The sequence below is a fragment of the Colletotrichum chrysophilum genome (genome assembly GCF_026319265.1).
Source record: "Colletotrichum chrysophilum strain AFK26 chromosome Unknown scaffold_194, whole genome shotgun sequence".
Lineage (NCBI taxonomy): Eukaryota > Fungi > Ascomycota > Sordariomycetes > Glomerellales > Glomerellaceae > Colletotrichum > Colletotrichum chrysophilum.
In genome coordinates this window covers 34,571-55,267 of record NW_026517481.1, presented here as the reverse complement: position 1 = coordinate 55,267, position 20,697 = coordinate 34,571, and the positions used below count along the sequence as shown (strand labels likewise).

The window sequence follows — 20,697 nt, the reverse complement described above, 5'->3', positions numbered from 1 at the left end:
GCATATCAAAGCACAGATACTCAAGTAATATGAAATTCCTCCCTGTTCTCGCAACACTCTTGAACGTACCAAATACTCTCGATAATTTCAGTATCTGCAAAGCTGGATGCTTAGGAGCCTTGGCAACCTGCCAGAACGCTATGGGACCGATGTTGGGGCCCACTGTTGTATGCAACTTGGCATTTGAAAAGTGCCAGGCTGCTCTCTGTTCATCGAAAGCTGAGAAGGAAACTACCTGAAGTCTTTGACATTGGAGCTAGTGGGTTGTCACAGAGTGTGCGCTTCTTCTCCGCCTCCGATGAAACCCATCTAAAATGCACTTAGATCAGCTTTCAGATGCTCTTTCCGCCCTCAGAGAATGGGATAACAATCCCGTTAGTAAACGCACGTCATATTGGTAACGTCTGGAAGTGAAGGATGGACCAGGATCCTGAGATGAAGAGAAATAGAGCGAATGGGGGAGGGCTTGCCGTGAGTGGCTTTGTTTGGACAATAGGCAATAACACGAAAACGTCTACCAAGCGATGAAACCTTGAGCCAAAAAGCTCTGTACTTTACTCTCGTGACTAACAACCTTGATGCCCCAGGTAATTGATCTTGAGTAGGGTCATAAAGGGCAGGCTCGCGGCCTAAATTTCTGGACAATTATGTGTAACCGCGAGATACACTGAATCTGTCCACCTCATTTCGTGCCAGTGGCCTGCAGTACAACACTTGCGGAATTGTGACTGACGATATCAATTGAGTATTAATCAACGATTTTGCGAGTAAACAGCATGTTTCCTGTATTACTAGACCTAGACAAGGTACGTAGGATTATATGTTGGTCATGTTGAGGACAGTGACGCCGTCGCGCAGCAGAGCCTTGTATCACTGCTATTAATATCCTGTCAGTCCTTGCGTGAGAGTATCCTATTAAGATATGCGGGAGATCGGTGTCGCTTTGCAAAAGGAGGTTAACACCAGCCGCTTTGGGACAAAGTGCCGAGCGTACGGGATACCATGCAATGATGACCAAACTCGGCCGCACCACCTAATCATAGCCATCTGCAGGCTGCCTTGTGCCACCTAGATACAGAAGACACCAAGTTGATTTCAAGACATACAATTCGTCAGCCTGATCTTAACGAGTCCTCGGCACTCATTAACAGGGATTATTGCAGTTTTCAGCTTTCAAGGGTTTGCTCAGGCTGTTGAAGCCTGCCAGCCTGACGGTCCCCTCCCGGATTTAAAGGTAGGATCAGGCTGGCCGCGAACTCCTGCCCGCTTCCCTCTACTGCTATGTTTTCTCCCAAAGCTGAATTCAACTGGTGATCAACGTATGGATTCTATGCACCTCCACGACATTCAGTCCCCGCCGGACAATCATGGTAATCCGACGGATGTTCCCTGGGAAGACGAGGGCCCGCGGCCGCCTCTTATCGAATCATCGAACATCGGACGGCATAATTGTAGGAAAATAACGCCTGAACGCTCTAAAGGGGTCAGATCAAGGTTTCGCTGATGCTCAAGCAATATAGACGGGTCCGACACTTTCTTGCCGCTGAGTGCCAAGGAGGCAGCCGCGCTTCCTGAGTTGAATTTCAAGCCGCTTGGAATCAAACTCTGGTATCTGATTTGCATACAGATCTGGTTCATCGCGTGTCTTTCGGGTTCGGGAGTTCTCGTGTTCCTCGGCCGAACGCAACCCGCGTTGCTTCATCTGAGATTACAGTACAGCTATGCGATGTGGCTCTACGCCCCAGGCATCATCGGCTTTCTCACTACGGTACTCTGGAGGGGAACTCTTCAATCATACAACCGTATTATACCTTACAGTCACATGGCCAAGCCCTTGGTACCTGAGAGGGACCAAGACCATAGGGTCTTCTCGAATGAAACACTGAACTCGATACCCGGCGGTGAGGTGCACCTTGGAATTGTCATTACATTGTACCAAAAGGGCGACTACCTTAGTTGTGCTGTCAACATCAGCCCCTACTCGTTTTTCTCCTGACCCCTGTCAAGACTGGAATCATACAGCTCGCCAAAGACGACGCTGGTTGGGGGGTACGCATCTCCGTCGGCTTTGGTGTCACTGCTATGATCATCTATTTTTGGCTGTTCCTGATCACGCTCAGCATCATGTTCTTTTTCAGCAGGAACCAGACGGGACTGAAATGGAATCCCTGCACTCTTGCCGCTCAGGCATCATTGATCCAAGGATCCAATATCCTCAAAAGATTTGCAGATATTTCCACAGAGACGCGGGCGCCGCTGAACGACGCCGTCAGGTCCTGGCCGGATCAAGAACTGCGACTACACCTAGGATATTGGAAAGAACTGAACAGCGGCATTATCATTCACGGATTTAGATTCCTTCAAGATGACGAAAACTTCACTCCGCTACTGGACCTAGAACGCGGCGCCAACTGCGACACATCAGCTCGATATGGTAACTACCGCACCACTCAGGCCAACGATGATCAGGCCCCTCAGCAGTGGTCAACTTCCAATCGTGTCTCACGGCCAGACATCAACAGAATTTGAAATCCTGTGCTCTCAGACGCATATTTCATCATTGTAACAACTTTGGGTGCCTCTGCCCTCATCGCTGCTACAGCTGCGTGGGCAAAGGGATCCATACACCATACTTTTTCGGTTTTTCAATCTAAAGGTGTGAATCCGGAGGGCATAAGGCATTGGATCTTCATCCGCGGAATAGTTTTCAGCCTTCTCCCAAACTTGCTCTTCGGTATCTTCAACAATTCCTTCATCGCTGCCGACATCTATCAGCGTACGATGGCGCCAATTGTCCATATGGCCAGTCCACTTAAGAAAGACGACCGTGCTCGATTCCACCTGGGAAAAGCAGACATCAAGGGCGGAATGGGCAAGGATAGTATGCTGCTCGACTACATTTCCCTCGACATTATTAGCTGCATTGCTGCTGCCCAGGGCCGCAGTGAATACACGGTTATCTTGGGCTTGCTTCTAGCGACATTTTCTAACTCAGTCTACGTTGTTGTTGGCCGAATCTTTGCCTTCGTGGAGATGCCCAGTCCGGGCGGCGGCGTCTACTTTGTGGTTACTATTCAAAAACGCAACTTCTTCGCAGCCTTCGCCATTATGATTGTTTACATCGTCAGTCTCTGGATACTCCGGCCGCGTGGCGCCGTGCGCACCTGCCGCTGTCTCAACACCCTCATGGACCTTGCATTACTCGTACAACAGAGCCCTGTGCTACAATGTCCCGAGTTCTGGCTGCAGGACCCCTCTGATATGGAGGATCATCTACGCGCACAGGTCACGTTGGCTGACCGCGTCTACCGTTATGGCGTCTACAAGGGGTACAATGAGGATCAGTATGTTGGTATCGCGCCTCACTCCATCCCATCTGCATGGAAACAGGCGGCAGCCAATGCGGGCGCCGGTGTCACTTTCCCCGGCCTATACTACTCCATCGAGCTAGCACGCGATATGCTGCGGTACGGTGTTTACGACGACGCTACCCTCACGTACGCGTGGGATATTCTCGACAATGGTCCTCGAACACAACCTGGCTGCGTGAGGGTGCGCTCAAATGAATATCGGAGCTGGAGGAAGGGTTTCCGGAGACCAGGACGCGCTCGAGGAAACATCCGGAGTCATGAAGACGAGGCGAGTACTACGTCGTCCTATTCATCGCCTGTACCCGATCCCGGGTCCGGATCCTATCAATGAATCAGCCTCATGGAAACACCTACGATCGACGCTGAGACGGCTGGAAGGGCAGCAAAGAAAAGACGTGATGGCTCTATGGGGAGTCGAAGCCCTTAGGCCGACGAATGTCTTCGGATGCATAGGTACTTACCTACGAGCGAAAATAAAGAATCCGGTTGACATCTTACGCATTTCTACATAAACCACCCACCAAGACGCAAAACGTCTAACGAGGCATGACAACATCAAAGACCAATCACATCTATGTTCATGTCTTCATAGCTCTCATTGGTGCCAAAATGCACTGTTAGGGAGCAAGGAGTCATGTGATCGTCAGGATTAACTGGGTCGTTGGGGCGCGTATATAAAGAAGCTGCGCCGCGTGCGGGGATGCTATGTCGATTCCGCGATTTGTCAAACCAGACTTGGTCTGTGTATTTCAGCAACGGATTCCGAGCCCACACCTACAGCGATCTAAACATGAATTGCACCTCTTGTGAGAAAAGTCGTAGTACAGGAAATATCACTGTGAAGTGCACATACAAGGAACTACGACAAAGCGCTCAGAATCGATGTCCACGATGCGAATTCGTCTCAGCTTGGATTGGGGTGTGGGCTGATTGTCTAAATATCACCGAGTCTACCGAAGTTTTGGCTTTCGAATTTGGCATCACGTGTAACATTTACACGGATGATGGTACCATCGTTCTGGATCTCTTCAACATGGATAGTGAAATCGGTGAGTGCATGCATCACTATAGAACTCGTTTCAGCCCATCGGACTGCACGTTAGTACAACACAGCACACACTACAAAGCAAAGTTCAGCGGAATCAAAAGGAATACAATTCTGACGAGCTATAGAAGGCATACAGCCTCCATTTAAGATCAAAAGGGTCGGCCAAAACCTTCCAAAAACAACGAATTCAAGCACAACCCGAAAAGCCATAACCAATTGGCGTTCAAATTGCACCGATTCGCACACGGAGTGCCAGACTCCACTCGAGTCTGGCAAAGACTTCAGCGGGCCAACCAGTATCCTCGAGATTCTTGAGGATCAGAATACAGTAGTCCTCCGAGAGAACGTCACGAAGATGCGCTATGCCTGTCTTAGCCATTGTTGGGGCAACCCTGCAGAGATTGGCAGAACACTCAAAGAAAACATTGAGGATCACAAGAACAGTGTGCCGCTGAACGCATTGACAACAACCTTCCAGAATGCAGTCGAAACATGCCGCTTTCTGGGTATCAAATATATTTGGATCGACTCACTTTGCATCATTCAAAACAGTGATAGTCAGGAAGACTGGGTGAGCGAGGCAGCAAGAATGGCTGATATATATGAGAACGCGTACATCACCATCGCAGCCACAAAGTCCACGGCTTCGTCGGGAGGCTGCTACTCGGAGACTCCAAAACAATACATCGCGAGACCTATTCCTGGGTACCAGAATGCCTTTTCACGGTTCAAACTCCCCGGATTGCCCACTCACTGGTATGATTTTGGCAGACAGAAAGAGCTGCCTTTGCTCAACTGGGGCTGGGTCTACCAGGAAATGCGGCTATCGCATCGAGTACTTCATTTCTGCGCCCAAGAGGTGATTTGGGATTGCAGATCGGGGACTCTGAGACAAAAAGAATCGGAAAGCAACGAACATCCTCGTTCCCGCTCCACGCCGGAGCATGTCCACTATAATGATATGCCATATCACATTCCTTCCAAAAGACCAGATTTACTTTGGTATCGTTTGGTATCTGAGTATTCCAATCTCCGACTCACGAAGACTGATGAAGATCGAATGGCCGCCCTTGCTGGAATCGTCAAGAGCATACAACATCATCATCAAAGGGGTAAATACCTCATTGGACTACGGGAAAATTCATTGATTCTGGACCTGTGTTGGGAGACAGCTTTCAATGCTTACCTGGAGTCTCGATGGAAATCACGATATCCAAGTTGGTCGTGGGCTTCGGTGCACAATCAAGTCAGTTGGGACAACGGTGTCAACAAGGCTTATGTGCCGTTATCCACCATCGAGGGTATCAATGTTGTCTATGATGGGCCTGATAATTTGGGCAAGGCATCGGAATTTTCAATGTCTTCGATCACGATTAAGGCCCCCATTCTCAAGTGCAAGGTGGCGTATGCATCAGACGCAGAGGGCAAGCCTCAGGTGGTGCTCACAGAAGCAAAAGGCATAGTCGCCAGGGGATACACTCCAGACTTCATCATGCCTAGAACTCGAAGGCGAACGGGTTTTGTTGCTGTGCTTTGTGGCAAAACAACCGCGGTCTGTATGGCACTCCACCTGCAAAAGCGGAGGAAACGAGGTGCAGATGTGTACGAGCGCATGGGTCACGTTTGGATCGAACAGGAGCGTTTTGTTGGCAACTACAGCAGCAGGCCCTCGCTGTCGGGAGAGGGGATCAAGAAGTTTTGGAGTATCTTGCCCGAACCGAGTGTGATAGAACTAGTATGAGCGGGTAATTGAGTGCATTACGATGAAAAGCTTGTGCGGATTGCTGGAAGGTGACAGTTCCCAATGTGGCAATTACTTCGTAGGAGGACCCCTGAAACCGAGGCCCGGTGAAGCGGCCCGGCGCCAATCCCCGCAAACAGCAGTGTCACGCCGGCGCTGCACAGGCCCGCGCTACGCCCGAGGAGGAAATATAAGGTGCTGACAGCTCATCCCTTCCCCGCTTCGCATCCCCGATGTTGTTGATCCTCCAGCATACCCCAGATTCGTGCAATCATCGGCTTGACATTCGACGAAGCTTCTTGTTTTCAAAGACCGCGAGCGTTGTCCTTCCAAAGGTTATTTATTGCACCAACTAATTTTGATTTCTGTTTTTCCCTCGACTGGGAGACGCGCCCAATTCTTCACACATCGTTCGATTCACACCATGACGTCGGACGACTTCACTCACGTCCCTCCCCCGTGGAAGCTCAAAGGCGACATCTACCTCTTCAGCTTCTGGACGCCCAGGAAACAGGCAGAACACCCGCCAACCGTCACATACTCTCCTCTCGAGGCAAACTCATCATACATCAATCCGGAAGGAAGTCGACCGCTGGGCGGCATCAGCATGGTTCAGATCATACGGTACACCGAGAGCCCAGTGGGTCCCTATGACGAGCTGATCCTTAGTCCCGGCTTTCATGAGTACACTGTCGAAGAGAATGGAAAGCGAGTGAAGAAGAAGAACGCCAGAATCACGAGGATATATGTGTCGCAAAAGCATACCTGCTGGAATGGTCGCAAAAGTGAGTCGCGGCCTCATCTCTCATCTCAGTAGAGATCTCATGTGAGTAGTTGCTGACATGCAACCTCAGACTGGAACATCCCAAAGCACCTGGCCGCCTTCGACTGGAAGTACGATGTAGACGGCAGCACCCACGTCAAGGTTTTCCCGCACGACACCACCGGCGATCTCAAAGAGGCGTCAGCCAGCACTACGCCACTCTTTCAAGCGACATTCAAGCCCGTTCCTTACGTGCCCTCATTCCCACTGTCCCTGAATCTTCTTTCGTACGTCGGTCTGGACGCCACGCTTGTTCAACCTCCGCTGCCCGAGGGCAGTGGTAGCCAAGGTGAACTGCCCGGCACAGATCGATGGTGTAGCGTTGCGCCGGGGCAGTATTCGAAGAAAGCAAGCCTTGGCTGGTTTGACATTAGACAGGCCGATGAGAAAGGCAACATTGTGTGTGAGCATGAGAATTTCTGGCCTGGTCTTGGAAGGTGGCAGGTTGGCATCAAGATGGAGAACTCGGATGTCACTTTCGCGGTGCCCAAATATTGGGACGCGCCGAAATCTGTATTGTGAGCGTTGGTGCATGTAGGAATATGATGTTTGTGAAAAGATTTCACGATGAATGAATTGGTGATCCCATTCGAACGATGCGCAGATAGCATTATCTTTCCATGTACGAGTCTGTCATAACCAGCAACGTAAGTATCTTTCTTGATTCTAAATTCAAGTTTACGAGAACAAGCACGCTGTGGAAATTGGACTAGGGTACTGCAGCTCGCTTCATGAGACAGCCCCAGGACATCACACTCCCTTCTCCTTGGAAGAAGGACACTCACCGCCGCTGCTCGTCTAACCGACATCTTCTAGAACATGCTCATCGAAGCACATCAAACATGACGCGTAACAACGGCAGAACCCAAAGTAGGGCATCCTACGCTCACACATGGCGACTAGCCAGCCTGCCAGGGGCGCTGCCGAGTTGCAGGGGATGAGATTTGTGACTCAGGCTCCCGGCCAGTCTCCACGATCCCGATATATCCCACGCGGCAGCGTCCCATTACGATGACCTGCATCGGCACGCTCGGACATTAGCAACGTGGGATCGCATACCAAGACGAAGCTCACGTGAAGACGTGAAGAGGTGGTGGAGACATTTTCGTAACGGCCCGAAGCGACACTAAAGTAGTGCCTTTGAGGAGAAGCTTCAGTGATTAGTATTCATATCACATGAGCTAGATTGAACGACCCGATTCGTTTTTGGACTGGTGGAGATTGCAAAATATGCCACGAAACCCCACTTGCATGTGTCACCATCAGAAGTCGGTCTCACACCTACCCGCCTTACCCAGGTCACCAATTCCAAAGACAGCAGGTTTGGTCATCAATCGTGACTTCATTCATTTTAAACTATTGAAACGCTTTTGCTTAAACCTCCACATCTATGCTCTGACTCTCTCCTGGCCGACCTTGGCGGCGTGCTCCAGACCCTCAACAACCTCGTTGGGGACAGAGAGGAAGGGAGAGTGGGAGGCCTTGACGGAGTAGGTGAAGCCGTTGGGACCGAGCTGCTGGGCCATGCCCTCCTGGATGGCCAGGGGAATGGCCTTGTCCTCCGTGCAGAAGAAGAACATGGAGTCAATCTCGTGCCAGGGCTCGTAGGTGACGACGTCGTCGAAGACGGGCGCCGACTGGTGCTTCAGCTGGGAGATGGCCTTGGCCTGGAGCTCGGGCTCGACGTCGTGGTAGAAGATCTCCTCGGGAGTGAGGGCGTGGACGTAGTTGCCCTGCAAGAGCATTAGTCATGAAATCTTGGTTCGTCTCATTTTGATCTGAACTTACATCGAACTTCATCCAGGGGAGGAACTGGCCGCCGAGCATAACCTTGATAGACTTGCCGACCGGGACGACGAAGGCGCTGAGGTAGACGAAGGTGATAACACCGCCCTTCTTACCCTCCTTGGCGCGCTGCTTGTAGCCAAGACCCTCGACGGCGTTGGCACCGACGAGACCACCGTAGGAGTGGACGACCAGGACGATCTCCTTCTCCTCGTCGGCGAGTCTCTGGAGAACGGATCTGACGGCGGCAGCGTCGTCGTTCAGGCCCTTGGTGGGGGGCTCAGCGCCGACGGAGGGGTACTCGACGGCGACGGTCTCGTAGCCCTTGGAGTTGAGGATCTGCTCGACGGGAGAGTAGCAGATCTCCTTGTGCCACGCACCAGGCGCGAGAACGAAGGTAGGCTTGGCAGCAGACATGATGTATGTGTTGTAGGTGGTGATGGGTGTGATGTGGTGAAGAAAGATTAGCGAAAGGAGTCTGCAGGTTCGGTAGGAGAATTTCAGAAAGGCTTGTCAATATGAACCAAAGAAAGCGGCGAAGCGGTCAAGATCTTTAAATACCACTGGCCAAATGTGACAGCTGCAGCACCAGGTTCATCGCAATTTGTTGACTTGTTCCGTTTTGTTCCCCTCCCCTCAACCCCTCTCTCTCTGTATTCGTAACCCTGTGGCCCCCCGTTGAGCGATCCCTGCTAGAACGCCCGCGGAAGGCTCAAGTCGGAAGTCGGAAAACCCTTGAGCTACCCACCAACATACGGCAATTGCAGCGGTTTCTCGCCAGTTTGACCGTTGTTTGCGGGTCCGGCGACTCATGAGGACGCATCCATTGCGGAGATTCTTCAGCGCAGCACCTCCCCAACGGGGTGACATCGTCCAGTAATGGGCCGAATAGGGACGATAGGGGTCCATATCGAGGGAACCGTGCGCAAACTTCAGAACAATTCAGGGGTCTGGAGGGCCATCGGTGTCTGCTGCGACGCTGGTTCGGATGCTCATCAATCTCAAGCAGAAACGGTCGGCACCGCTTACTTGCCCTTGCCGATATTTCTCAGCCAGAGTTGCATCGAAGTGGCACTTTCGCCCTCTTTGGGCTCTTGCGAGGCTGTCGCTTGTGTTGTTTGCGGCTAAGTCCACGTGTCAGATGCATCTTCTTCGGATGCAGGGTTCATGGGGAGGGGTTGCATGTCGATCAAAGAGGGGAGTTTAAACTGGAACATGAGACGATATCGGAAGAGGGACCATGGCTATTTCATCCTCATATTTAGTTATCGCCAAGGTCTTGTTTCGACTTTCCATGAAAGCTGTCGACGAAGCCCGACTCTGGAGGGTCCTGAGCGAATTCACAGCGATGGCGACGACGACGATGAGGCCATTCTCCACCCGAAGCGAAGCAGCACCGCCGGCCTGCCAGGAATGAAGAAATCGAGGCGATTAGTTCCTGCACAGGAATCCTTCGGCAACTTGATTGATAAGGCGGATGACGAGTTGTCGATGATTTACGATCTTCCTGGCGTCTTTGAAAGCAATTATATAATTGCCGCGACATTATTCATCACCTCTTGGGTTTCTTATCATCGCTTCACCGTTAATAATGATGACGCCCTGGATTGGTGGCTTTTTGGCAGCGCCTCGGAATCCGTATAACGCCGAATGTTCAAGACAAGTCTTCGGCCATGCGGTCCTCAAATCATTCAAAGGTCCCCGTATCGCATGTTCGAAGCATCAATCTCCACGAAGTCTAGCGGTAAGCATGCCGTAAGCCGCAAGCTCCCGGATAAGGTGGCCCATTCGGCCCTAGTCTGACAGGTGGGCACTGCAACGACACAGCAACGCGATACTCACCGCTCTGAATCCAGACCACGGCAGACGCATTGGATCGCCAGATTTCCGATGTCGTCTTGGTTTGGGAATCTTCGGATACCAGGTAGAAGTTCAAGGGTGAAGGGTCGGCATTTGATGTCGATCCTATCTACAAATGAAACCGAACGCCGACCAGGGTCTTTGCGAAGACGCCGTAACCCACTGTGGATAGCGTCGAACTTAAGCTTCCGCACCGTCTGCGAAGTTCCCGTTGGTAGATATCATGCCGACTTTCGAAGTCAGTCGGTTGCGGAGACTTCACAAGTTGACGAGGTGGTTCGTTACATCTGCATCTCTCAAGCATAGCCACGCGCTAACAATAGGCACCAGCCATGAACGGTGCTGAAATGCTGTGGGGGCCAAAGGAAGACCCTTATGCACTGACTCCGCGTTTGGCAAGAGGGAGCCGACGTAGGGCTGAGCGAGCTGCAATGTGTTCCCAAACAGGAATGAGTTTTTCAAACTATGCTGCAGAGTACTTTTGCTAGTGACGACTATAACGACTATACACCGAATAACTCATTGGAAAGTACGGAACTTCGGCCTAAGATTTTGAAATCGAAGAGTCCAAAAATCAAGGTCGTGGCAAGTTTCTCCATGCACAGCCAGCCCTATGAGTCAGGAATTTAGGATCAAAAGATCTTTCGACAGCACCTGAGAACTCGCGGCTCGGTGGCCCAAAAAGAAAGAAGAACTTTGCTTACCTGATGAGCATTATACAACACCCTGACAAAAGACAACTTACGATGCGCGTCTCGTCGATAGAATATTGAAAAGTAGAGAGTCCGGTCCTGAAGTTGCCCAGAGTCTTCATGATCTGGAACAGAAAGATGATCCATGAGCAATAACCTTTCTAAAGATGATACTGTCTGCTCCGAGAATCATCTCGCTGAATAGAAAACAAAATGCAAACCCGCAAGGCAGCCAGATCCTGGAATGAACGTGAGACTTCTACGGCTCCGCGATGTGTAAAGGCAGCAATTGGAACAAGTCCCACATATCAAAGATATTTCTACAAGTTGCCTTGGTTGCCTTTGCAACCTACTTTACCACCGCTAAATTTCAGACTGAACGTGGAACGGCTCTCGAATTACGTCATTGTAAGAAGTGCTTAGCTGGTTATCGTACTATCTGATTCTTGACCGAAGTCCCCAATTTCGCAGTCATGATTGTGGAAAGACCCAATACAGGTGATTCGATTGTCAGCAAGCGCTTAACTCATTCGACGCCAATCCACATGATACACATCTCAAATCGAAATCACATAGCATGTTCGCGCACATCGGTTGTTTCAGGTGAACCAGATTGAAAAGCAATGTAACACGAACAAAGTCGTTGAAATGGAGAATCCCGCATTCCTAAAAACAAGGCGGTCGCGAATGTCTCAGTCGTACAGCAGGGCGCTTTCTTACCCCACGATTGGCCCAGAACCAACGTCAGCTTTCTGTCCAGAAGCAGCAAATGGATAGCCGCCACATTCCAATCACATGCAGCAAGCGTCATGTAGCTGCAACTTATGCGGGTTAGCGTCCCGGTTCTAAGATCCATTTGAGGCTTAAACGCTACCGCCTGGAGCAAAGGCCCGCGTGATAGGGCTTAGGCAGCACCACGCAACGCCGCAGCCTTCTTTCTGCCTGCAGCTGCGGCCAGCGGGCGGCCTCATGCGTGTCTTGAAAACTTTCATAAGACTGACAGCAAGCCCCCGAATTTTCTTCTTGGATCACACGATATTTAACGACTTCATTTTGTCCACATGCATTCGGCGAGCGGCTGTCCTTTCCTTCTCATGCGCACGAACCGACGATGAGCAACTTTCTTACGAAGGCTTCCTTGCTGACTGGCGCAGGCGACCAAGGCATTAGCGACTTCCTGGAGCGAAGTGCGCCTGGCTTTGGCGCTTTACAAAAGTTCTTTTCAAGATGGCTCAGGGTTGAGTTGACGACGATCTTCCTGCTGGTCACATTCGGAGCCGAGATCCCGAACGCCTTGACGGGTCTGCAAAAATTGTGGACGCAGGTCTACTGGTGGGTTACACGGTTCTTCACGGCGTCAATATCAATCGCAAGCAACGACAAGCTCAACCGGGAGGTGCTGAACTGGCTCGGCGCCCACGTGCTCACTCGCCAAGGCACCCGGATCCTGACGGCCCGCACGGAGGTCATACAGAATGATGCGTGGTACGACCGAAAGCCCGTTGAGCGCGACGATCTGCACCACGAGAAGAGAGTTCCGGTTCAGTATCTGCCCACCTTCGGCACGACGTGGTTCATGTTCGAAGGAGGCTTCTTCATGGTCCGCCGGGTGCCGCAGCGGAGCCCCGGCGCTACGTTCGGGATCCCGGACGAGTACTCCGCAGCTCCGCAGGGAGAGGAGCCACTTGTGGTCATGCGACTCGGCCGGTCGATAGAGCCTATCAAGAAATTCCTCGACAACTGCAGAGACTTTGCGGACAAGCAGCGCGAGTCGTTCATTACTGTTCGGGCTACGAAGAATCAGTACGGACAGGAGTCTTGGGATACGACGATTCTTCGGCCGATCAGGTTGCTGGAGACGGTACACTTTGACGAAAAGACGAAGTCGGAATTGGTCGAGGACATTGAGACGTATCTTGATCCTTTGACTCGAAAGTTTTATACCGAACGAGGCATCCCATACCGAAGGGGCTATCTTTTCTACGGACCACCAGGAACCGGCAAGACGTCTCTGTCTTTGGCTCTTGCAAGTCGCTTCAACCTCGAATTATACCTCGTTCACATCCCAAGCATCCGCGGAGACAGCGATCTAGAAAACCTCTTTACGGCATTACCGCCAAAATGCATTGTGCTGCTGGAAGACATTGACGCAGTCGGAATTGAACGGCGAAAGAAGCTTGACGTGGACGTTGACTCGGACGAAGATGATGCGGCCAGCGATGCGAGCAGTGAGAAAGAGTATGCCCGCTGTCGGTGCACATTATCCGGCCTGCTTAATGTGCTAGATGGAGTTGCATCTCAGGAGGGCCGCATCGTTCTCATGACATCGAACGTGGCTCACAAACTCGACAAGGCGCTCGTTCGACCCGGGCGTATCGATCGCATGATTTATCTCGGCAACATCTCACAGGAGAGCGCCAAGGGCATGTTTGAGCGAATGTACCGACCCCATCTGACGAACAAGACAGCCGTGCTTGAGAAGGACCCCGAGGCTTCGCAACAGGAGACGCAGCATTTTGACGATCTAGTCGCGAGCTTCAGCAGTCACATCCCGGAAAATATGTTTACGCCGGCACAACTCCAGGGCTTTCTGCTCAAGTACCGAAGCGACCCGAAAACAGCAGTTGAACGGATCGAGGAGTGGGTCATGGAAGAGAAGGCCGTTATGGACGAGGAACAACGCCGTAAGAAGGCGGAGTCCACGAAGAAGGCCAGGAAGAAGAAAGCGTTGAAGAAGAAGGCTCTGAAGGCACTCGCTGCCAGCCAGGAAGCCGAGGTCGCAGAGAAGACGACAGAGACTCTGGAGGCAGCGCAAGTTTCAAATGCGGACGAGTCGAAACCCGATCCAACATCAGAGTCAACGGCTGTGAATGGAGAAAAGGAGACAGAATCTGGAGTCAAGAGTTTAGGAGAAGGTGCGGGTACAACGGTGGTTAACGGCGTTCAGGAGGCGGAAGCATCATAGAAGTACTGACATGGATCATTGTTTTTGGCGCAACGGGAATGTTTTCCAATGAAGTTTGGGTGTCTTTATGACAGGAGCAAACAGCGACTTTTTGCATTGTCTACTGCTATAAATTGCAGTCATTCTAGCAGCGCTAGGAGTTGAGAAGGTAGCATTTTACCCCTTTCAAACACAGCATTTAGCAGCATAGCCGAAATTTCCTGGAAGGAATCCGTACCCGAACACCCGACCTCTGTCTGGGGCGCAAGACCGCCGATCAATACGATCTGAGGACCTAAAATACTAGCTTAATTGGTTAGTGTTACCTTGCCGAGCAGGCAGCCGTTTGGAGGGGACCAATTCGTGCGGCACAGCAGGGGTCGCGTTTGTCTGACTTCAGTAAGCACCAACGCGTTTCCACGAAACGGCGGTGTTTTCTCCTCTTGACACCGTCCTTGTTCCTCTTCCATCCAGTATTCGGGCGTAATCGCATCTTCGTGAGGTGTCTCGTTCTGGTGGGATCGCATTCTTTGGATCTATTTGTACGACTCCATCACACTCATTTCTGGAAGCCACGCGCTGTTCACTCTCTGACGAACTAAAATCTCACGCTCGGCGCCAAATTTCCATCGACCACAACAATTTTCGACATCATTTAATCGTTAAAAAACTGCGAGCCAACTTCAAGATGATCGCGGTTCTCCCTTCTGCCTTGCCGGGCGTCTTGCTCGTTTTGGGCTCTCTTCCGGGCTCCTCCGCGGAACTCAAGATCAGCTCTCGCGACGAGATCGTCGAATCCTCCAGCAAGCTTGCCAAAAGCTTGTTCACCTTTTACGAAGGGGACAAGTATGGCGAGACTCCCGGCGTTCTTCCTGGGCCTCCCCAGTATACGACCGGGGACTATTATTGGTATCAAGGCGCCGCCTTCTGGCAGACCTACCTTGACTACCAGCACTTCACTGGAGATGATTCGTTCCAGGCCAGTATCCTCAAGGGCATGGCATTCCAGATTGGCCCGAACAACGACTACATGCCCCCGAACTGGACTGCAACCGCCGGTAATGACGACCAATGCTTCTGGGGCTCGGCCGCGCTGCAGGCCGCGGAATACCAACTGCCAAACGCCGATGGCAAGCCGTCATGGCTCGATTTGGCGAAGAATGTGTGGGAAACCCAAGCAAGTCCGGATCGAGACGATGGAACTTGTGGCGGAGGACTGCGCTGGCAGATTTCGCCTATTAACAACGGATATGACTACAAGAACTGTAAGTATTTGACTCAGCTGTGTGGAGGAACCCCAATGCTGAGATAATCCACAGCGATGTCCAACGGATGCTTTCTGAGCATGAGCGCCCGACTTGCGAGATACACTGGTAACGGCACGTACGCGAAACAAGCCGGGAAGACGTGGGACTGGCTGAGCGCCGTGGGCTTCATTGACAACAAGACGTCAGCTGTGTACGATGGAGCCCACGTACCCTACAACTGTAGCGATATCAACAAGGCCCAGTGGTCTCAGCACGCTGCGATTCTCATTGAAGGCGCAGCATTCATGTACAATTTCGTAAGTTGTTCGAGAGATGTACGCTTTCTCGGCGCTGACTTGTTATTAGACCGACGGATCCGAGGTTTGGAAAGATCGAACGGCGAAACTAGTGAAATCAACTCTGGAAACCTTCTTCCCCAAGAAGATTGCCTACGAACCTGCGTGCGAGAGACTAGAGAAGGGCACCTGCCCTACCGATGCACTCTTCATGAAGGGATATGTCCACCGTTGGCTTGCTGTCGCCACTCAGGTCGCCCCTTTCCTCTCGGAATCGGTTCTCCCAATGCTGCAGTCTTCCGCCGAGGCCGCCGCCAAGCACTGCATGGATATCTCCAACGGAAACGTCACATGTGGCTTCTACTGGAGCGAGGCCGAGTTCGTCGATCCCATGACTGCCGACAACACGACTGGAGTCGGTGAAGGGACAAGCGCATTGAGTGCTATTTCAGGCTTGCTTATCGATTCAGCCAAGGCCCCTATTATCGACAAGACTGGAGTCAGCAGTGGCGATTCAGGTTCAGGCTCAGGTTCAGGGGGTTCTGCCACCGGTACAACAGGCTCGCCATCGCCAACAGAGTCGCCTTCTGCTGGTATTCGTTTTGGTGTCGATGCAAAGACAACCTGGATTATTGGTGTCTTGGCAGTCTTTGCATGGGTTATTTAATTCATGGACTGATGATCGTCACTCACCATGGTTTAAACGGGATGATCGGTCATGCAAGCCTAAGAAATGCTTTGAATGATTCAATGAAATAATCTGACCGACTCAGATTTGCCTGGTCCTAATCTTCGCCAAATGCTGTCATCTGCCACATATCTTCGTAAACCGTCATTACATGCGTGATCCCGCCACGAACGTAGTATAAATGCTAATTCCCCTCGGTCATTACCGTTCACCTGTGTGTGATCCGGCCACCCAAATATTCCTGCGTATCTTGCAGCACAATACCCGAGTCCTCCTCATTCTCAATGAGATACCGCGGCACAGTCGCCGATCCCAATCCGATCAAAGTGTTATGCATATCCTTGGGGTTGATGGTGTCCTTCTGATAGTGACCCTGCCCCAGATAGTCGCTCGGCAAAACTTGCTCAACGTCCATCGTGTAAGAGTGGTAATCCGAAGGCACGGTCGAAACAACGTCGAAGACGGGCTCAAAGTCCACGTAGGACGCGCTGCCCAGCTCGTCAAAGTCATCCACCGTGCCGGAGTGTGAATATGTCTGGTAGTCCTGCTGCATCTGCATCACGTAGTCCGTCTCAGCCGTCTTCTGCCGCGATTTGGAGCTGCGCGATGTGCTCGTGGTTTGTACTTGGTGTGCGGAGGGCGTTGCCAGGGGCATCTCGTCCATGCCTTCCCAGCTGGCGTCCTGGTAGTCCGCGAGTTGGTATGACTGTGAGGCGCCGTAGCCGGCGCCGTTGCCTAGTGTGCGACTGTAGCCGCCCGAGCTGGCTGAGGGATATGCGCTTGATGCATCTGTGTCGGGAGATGCACCGGCGCTTGAGTCCGAAATTCGGCGGTATTCCCGAGACCTGTCCGAATCGGCGTCGCTTCCATCCGAGTCATACATGACGGTGGACGTAGCGTAACCTCTCTCCCATCGGTCGACGGCCTTTTCCATTGCCTCAAACATGAGCTGCGCAGGAAGAAGACAAGGCATGTAAGAGTCGTGGTCTGTGTAACTCATTAGCAAGGGTGAACGCAAGCCACAGTTTGGGGAACACCCACAAATCTCAACTCTCTTGGCCCACTCTTCCTGGCCGGGGAACAGCTTCATAAGGAGCTTGTGTCGGTACTTGTAGTCCAGTGATTGGCCGGTGGCTCTGACGGACAGGTTCTCCAGGACGCGATGTTGGTCCTCGGTGAGCAGGGGCGGCTCATAGGGCGACCAGATCTTGGTGCAATTGCGTGCATGCGACGACTTTGACTCAGCCGGCTTGGAGCCATATCTTGCGCCACAGTTGTGGCACTGCTTGTCACTTCTCAGATGCACTCTCTTGATGTGCTCGCTGCAGTTGGTTAGCCGGGGTCTCCGCATTACCCGATTGAGACAATATGGCACTTACATGAGCTTTCCGATGCCGCCCTTGATGTTTCCATCGGTGCACGAGTTGCGAACATGCGTAAAAGCAGCCGGATTCCTGATGAAAAGAGGGCAAGCCAGGCTGACGCTCTTCTCGTCAACGTTGGAGTTGTCGTGGCGGTGGAACGGCAGACCCATCTCCCTCCTGAGCTCAGTCATGAGGAAGCTCTTCATGCCAGACCAGCCGACGGGCGACTCAGGGGTCATTTGCTGCTGGATGACCTCGACGGGGACGTTGGTAGCAAGCTTTGGCCTCTTGACCTCGAGGGTCTGGCTGGACTTGCTGTGGCCATGGCCACCCGCGGACTCACGGCTTCGCTGCCGAGCTCGCTTGGTGCTCTCGCCCATGGTTGTTAGTGGTCCAGAAATGTCGGTTCTGTTGCGGAGTAGCTAAATCGCCGAAGGAGTCGACGTTCTTGGTGAGATTCTTTAGTTGATCGATGCGTTGAGCGTGGTGTTGTCTGGTCTTGGACTCGGACCACTCAGTTGCTTCAGCAAGTTTGACAATGGTAGCGGGAACGGCGTCTTGTTGCTCTCGAACCCAGGCTTCGGTAAAACGGTTGCTAGGTCCCACGAATTTGGAGTCCTTGCGGATGACGGAGTCAAGTGAAAATGAAGGCGGTTGCTGCCGCGTAAATAGACCTGACGATCTCGTAGATCTAGATTTTGATCCAAACCAACAAAAAGTTAGCCCTATGTCCAATCCATTTAATCGGACGAGTATTCTGCTGGCCAAGGGTTTCGGCCAGGCTTACACCCGATTGGGGCTAACTCACCTCTTTGGCGTGTTGTTGAGCACCATTCGGTTCAAGTCAGATAGACATGGAGAGCGGCCATCAACCCTGAACACGACACAGGACACACACACGCAACACAACCACGAAAAAAGTCGGTCAAAGAGAGCAGATGAGAGTCGAGACCGGTTCAAGGCATTCAGAGAGGTGAATTGGGATGGGAAAGAGAGAGAGATCGCGGTGGATTGCTCAACGGGGCGGCTTACGACTAAGAAGCAATCCCTCGATCGCAATTGCGATCGGGGCCAGCGGAGCCGTCCGCCACTCCCAACAAGTCGCGTTAGTCGCAATTGAGAACGTACAAAAGGGCCAAAAATGGGGTCAATGGGATCCTGAGATGCCCGGGGAGGCAGAACACGATTTGACGCATTTTCTTCAATGTGTGGTTGTACGACATGGCTGTGGGAAGGGATTTTGGACAATTGCTTGGCGCAGTGTCTTACTGTTCACGAGTCTGGAGTGGACAAAGACGTTCGCTTATGCGCAGTTTATGGGCAATTTTCAACATTCCAAGTCGACAAACTACATGCTAAAAAGCCATTCCAGAGTCATCTATCAATGATTGGTCTTACAAGGACGAGGATTGATTCGCTCCGGCAAGTTGCACAATGCTTGGCTGGGAAGCGAGGCCTCGACGCCGGCTACTCGGGACCTCGCATGGCCCCTCCCAAGCCGTTACCAAGAGGCTGGATCGTGCTTCGCGGGGGCAAGAGGGAAAAAATGAAACTGATGCCACGATTACTTATTGACGCATCGCCTGTTGGACCGGCTGCAGGGTCGTTAAGTGGAAAACACTATGGGCGTGCTCTCGGAGAATTAGCTTAATATCGCTAAGGACAATCCAGGGACCAGGTGCCTGGAAATCGGGTCTGGTTCATCCCCCACGTGGAAACACGCTGTTTCATAGAGATCCCAAGAACGACGATGGAAGTTTTCCAAACGCGTGATTTTAGGTTCGGATGGGGGAAGGTCCTGCAATAGATCGTCGCCCTCTACATGCAACGGCGGCGCGGAGTCTAGGCTCATCTTTTCAGGGTCTTTTTCCGTTTGGGGACAAGGGACTGGCACGACCGAGGCTTCATCACGAATGGCGGTCTACACAACACTGGGCAGTGCAAAGCTACAGTCGCATTCATTCTGGAGAAGGAGAGATAGTATCGGCAATGTGCCTCAGAGAGTCTGTTCCCCTTCTTGCTGCCCAACAGGGACGAAGGGTTCGTTGGGTGATCTATGGAATTTCCAGATTCTTAGATGAGAAACATCGGAAGATCCGGCATCCCCCGCCTCCAGGCCACACCCATGACTAGTCCCGACTCCTTCTCAACCTTGAGATGCTAGGCCGCAATGTAACCCATCAGTCGTCCTTCTCAGGCCGTCGGTATAGGATAAACGTTTCCCTTCCTTCCGGCATGTGTGGTGTGGAGGCCTGCGACCACCCGCATGCGTCAAGCGGCACGTGAGCTCCTAACCCTCGTCTGCGCCGTAATTCGCTCTGCCCCCCAACCCGTGCGAAGTCTAGAATGCGGCTTGTTCCGGCACGTTGGCTGGAGTTCCCTCATTGGACTTCAAATTCTGCATGCCGAGTCTTCGACGGGAACCAGCATGGCAACTTGGCCTATCCCAGCTTTGTACGAGAAGTTAGTTGTCGGATGAACTTGGCCCATGTAGCACTGGCATGCGAACTTACCTTCCAAGACTGGTTCGAGAAAGCTTCGCCTTTCCTCTTGTTCTATCAGCGCGCCGACATCATCATCTCGTGCGATGCATGACGCGCTAGTTGCAGTGCATGAAGACCTGGCCATGCAATAAGACAGCTCTATGGCCCATTTGAAACAACTCAGCGACCATCGGTTGGATAGCGGCATCCCGATATTGCATCCATGGATAGTGCTTCTAACAGTGCCATAGCTGCCCAGCCGATGGTCGAGTTGATTCCAGTGACATGCTTATATCAAGCCACTTGTTACTGCAGCTTCTGCCATCAACAGGGGTTGGACCGAAGAATGAAAACA

General features: G+C 52.0%; 6 protein-coding genes across 6 annotated transcripts; 4 read left to right on the top strand and 2 right to left on the bottom strand.

Annotated features, from left to right (window-relative positions):
* Positions 1–2,799: 2,799 nt before the first annotated feature.
* COL26b_012881 (uncharacterized protein) lies at positions 2,800–3,702 on the top strand (the record flags this gene model as incomplete). The annotated part of the gene is made up of 1 exon (XM_053185515.1): positions 2,800–3,702. The coding sequence occupies one exon, from the start codon at positions 2,800–2,802 to the stop codon at positions 3,700–3,702; it is 903 nt and encodes a 300-aa protein (XP_053030548.1).
* Positions 3,703–6,584: 2,882 nt separating this feature from the next.
* On the top strand, positions 6,585–7,505 carry COL26b_012880 (uncharacterized protein; the record flags this gene model as incomplete). The annotated part of the gene is made up of 2 exons (XM_053185514.1): positions 6,585–6,945; positions 7,015–7,505. The coding sequence occupies 2 exons, from the start codon at positions 6,585–6,587 to the stop codon at positions 7,503–7,505; spliced, it is 852 nt and encodes a 283-aa protein (XP_053030547.1).
* An 866-nt stretch (positions 7,506–8,371) lies between these two features.
* COL26b_012879 (uncharacterized protein) lies at positions 8,372–9,185 on the bottom strand (the record flags this gene model as incomplete). The annotated part of the gene is made up of 2 exons (XM_053185513.1): positions 8,372–8,716; positions 8,772–9,185. 2 exons carry the CDS (start codon positions 9,183–9,185, stop codon positions 8,372–8,374), a joined length of 759 nt encoding a protein of 252 aa, XP_053030546.1.
* Positions 9,186–12,431: 3,246 nt separating this feature from the next.
* On the top strand, positions 12,432–14,285 carry COL26b_012878 (uncharacterized protein; the record flags this gene model as incomplete). Its single annotated transcript, XM_053185512.1, has 1 exon — positions 12,432–14,285. One exon carries the CDS (start codon positions 12,432–12,434, stop codon positions 14,283–14,285), a length of 1,854 nt encoding a protein of 617 aa, XP_053030545.1.
* A 667-nt stretch (positions 14,286–14,952) lies between these two features.
* COL26b_012877 (uncharacterized protein) lies at positions 14,953–16,474 on the top strand (the record flags this gene model as incomplete). Its single annotated transcript, XM_053185511.1, has 3 exons — positions 14,953–15,529; positions 15,584–15,828; positions 15,878–16,474. The coding sequence occupies 3 exons, from the start codon at positions 14,953–14,955 to the stop codon at positions 16,472–16,474; spliced, it is 1,419 nt and encodes a 472-aa protein (XP_053030544.1).
* Positions 16,475–16,703: 229 nt separating this feature from the next.
* On the bottom strand, positions 16,704–18,239 carry COL26b_012876 (uncharacterized protein; the record flags this gene model as incomplete). Its single annotated transcript, XM_053185510.1, has 3 exons — positions 16,704–17,482; positions 17,537–17,817; positions 17,875–18,239. 3 exons carry the CDS (start codon positions 18,237–18,239, stop codon positions 16,704–16,706), a joined length of 1,425 nt encoding a protein of 474 aa, XP_053030543.1.
* Between the last annotated feature and the right edge of the window lie 2,458 nt (positions 18,240–20,697).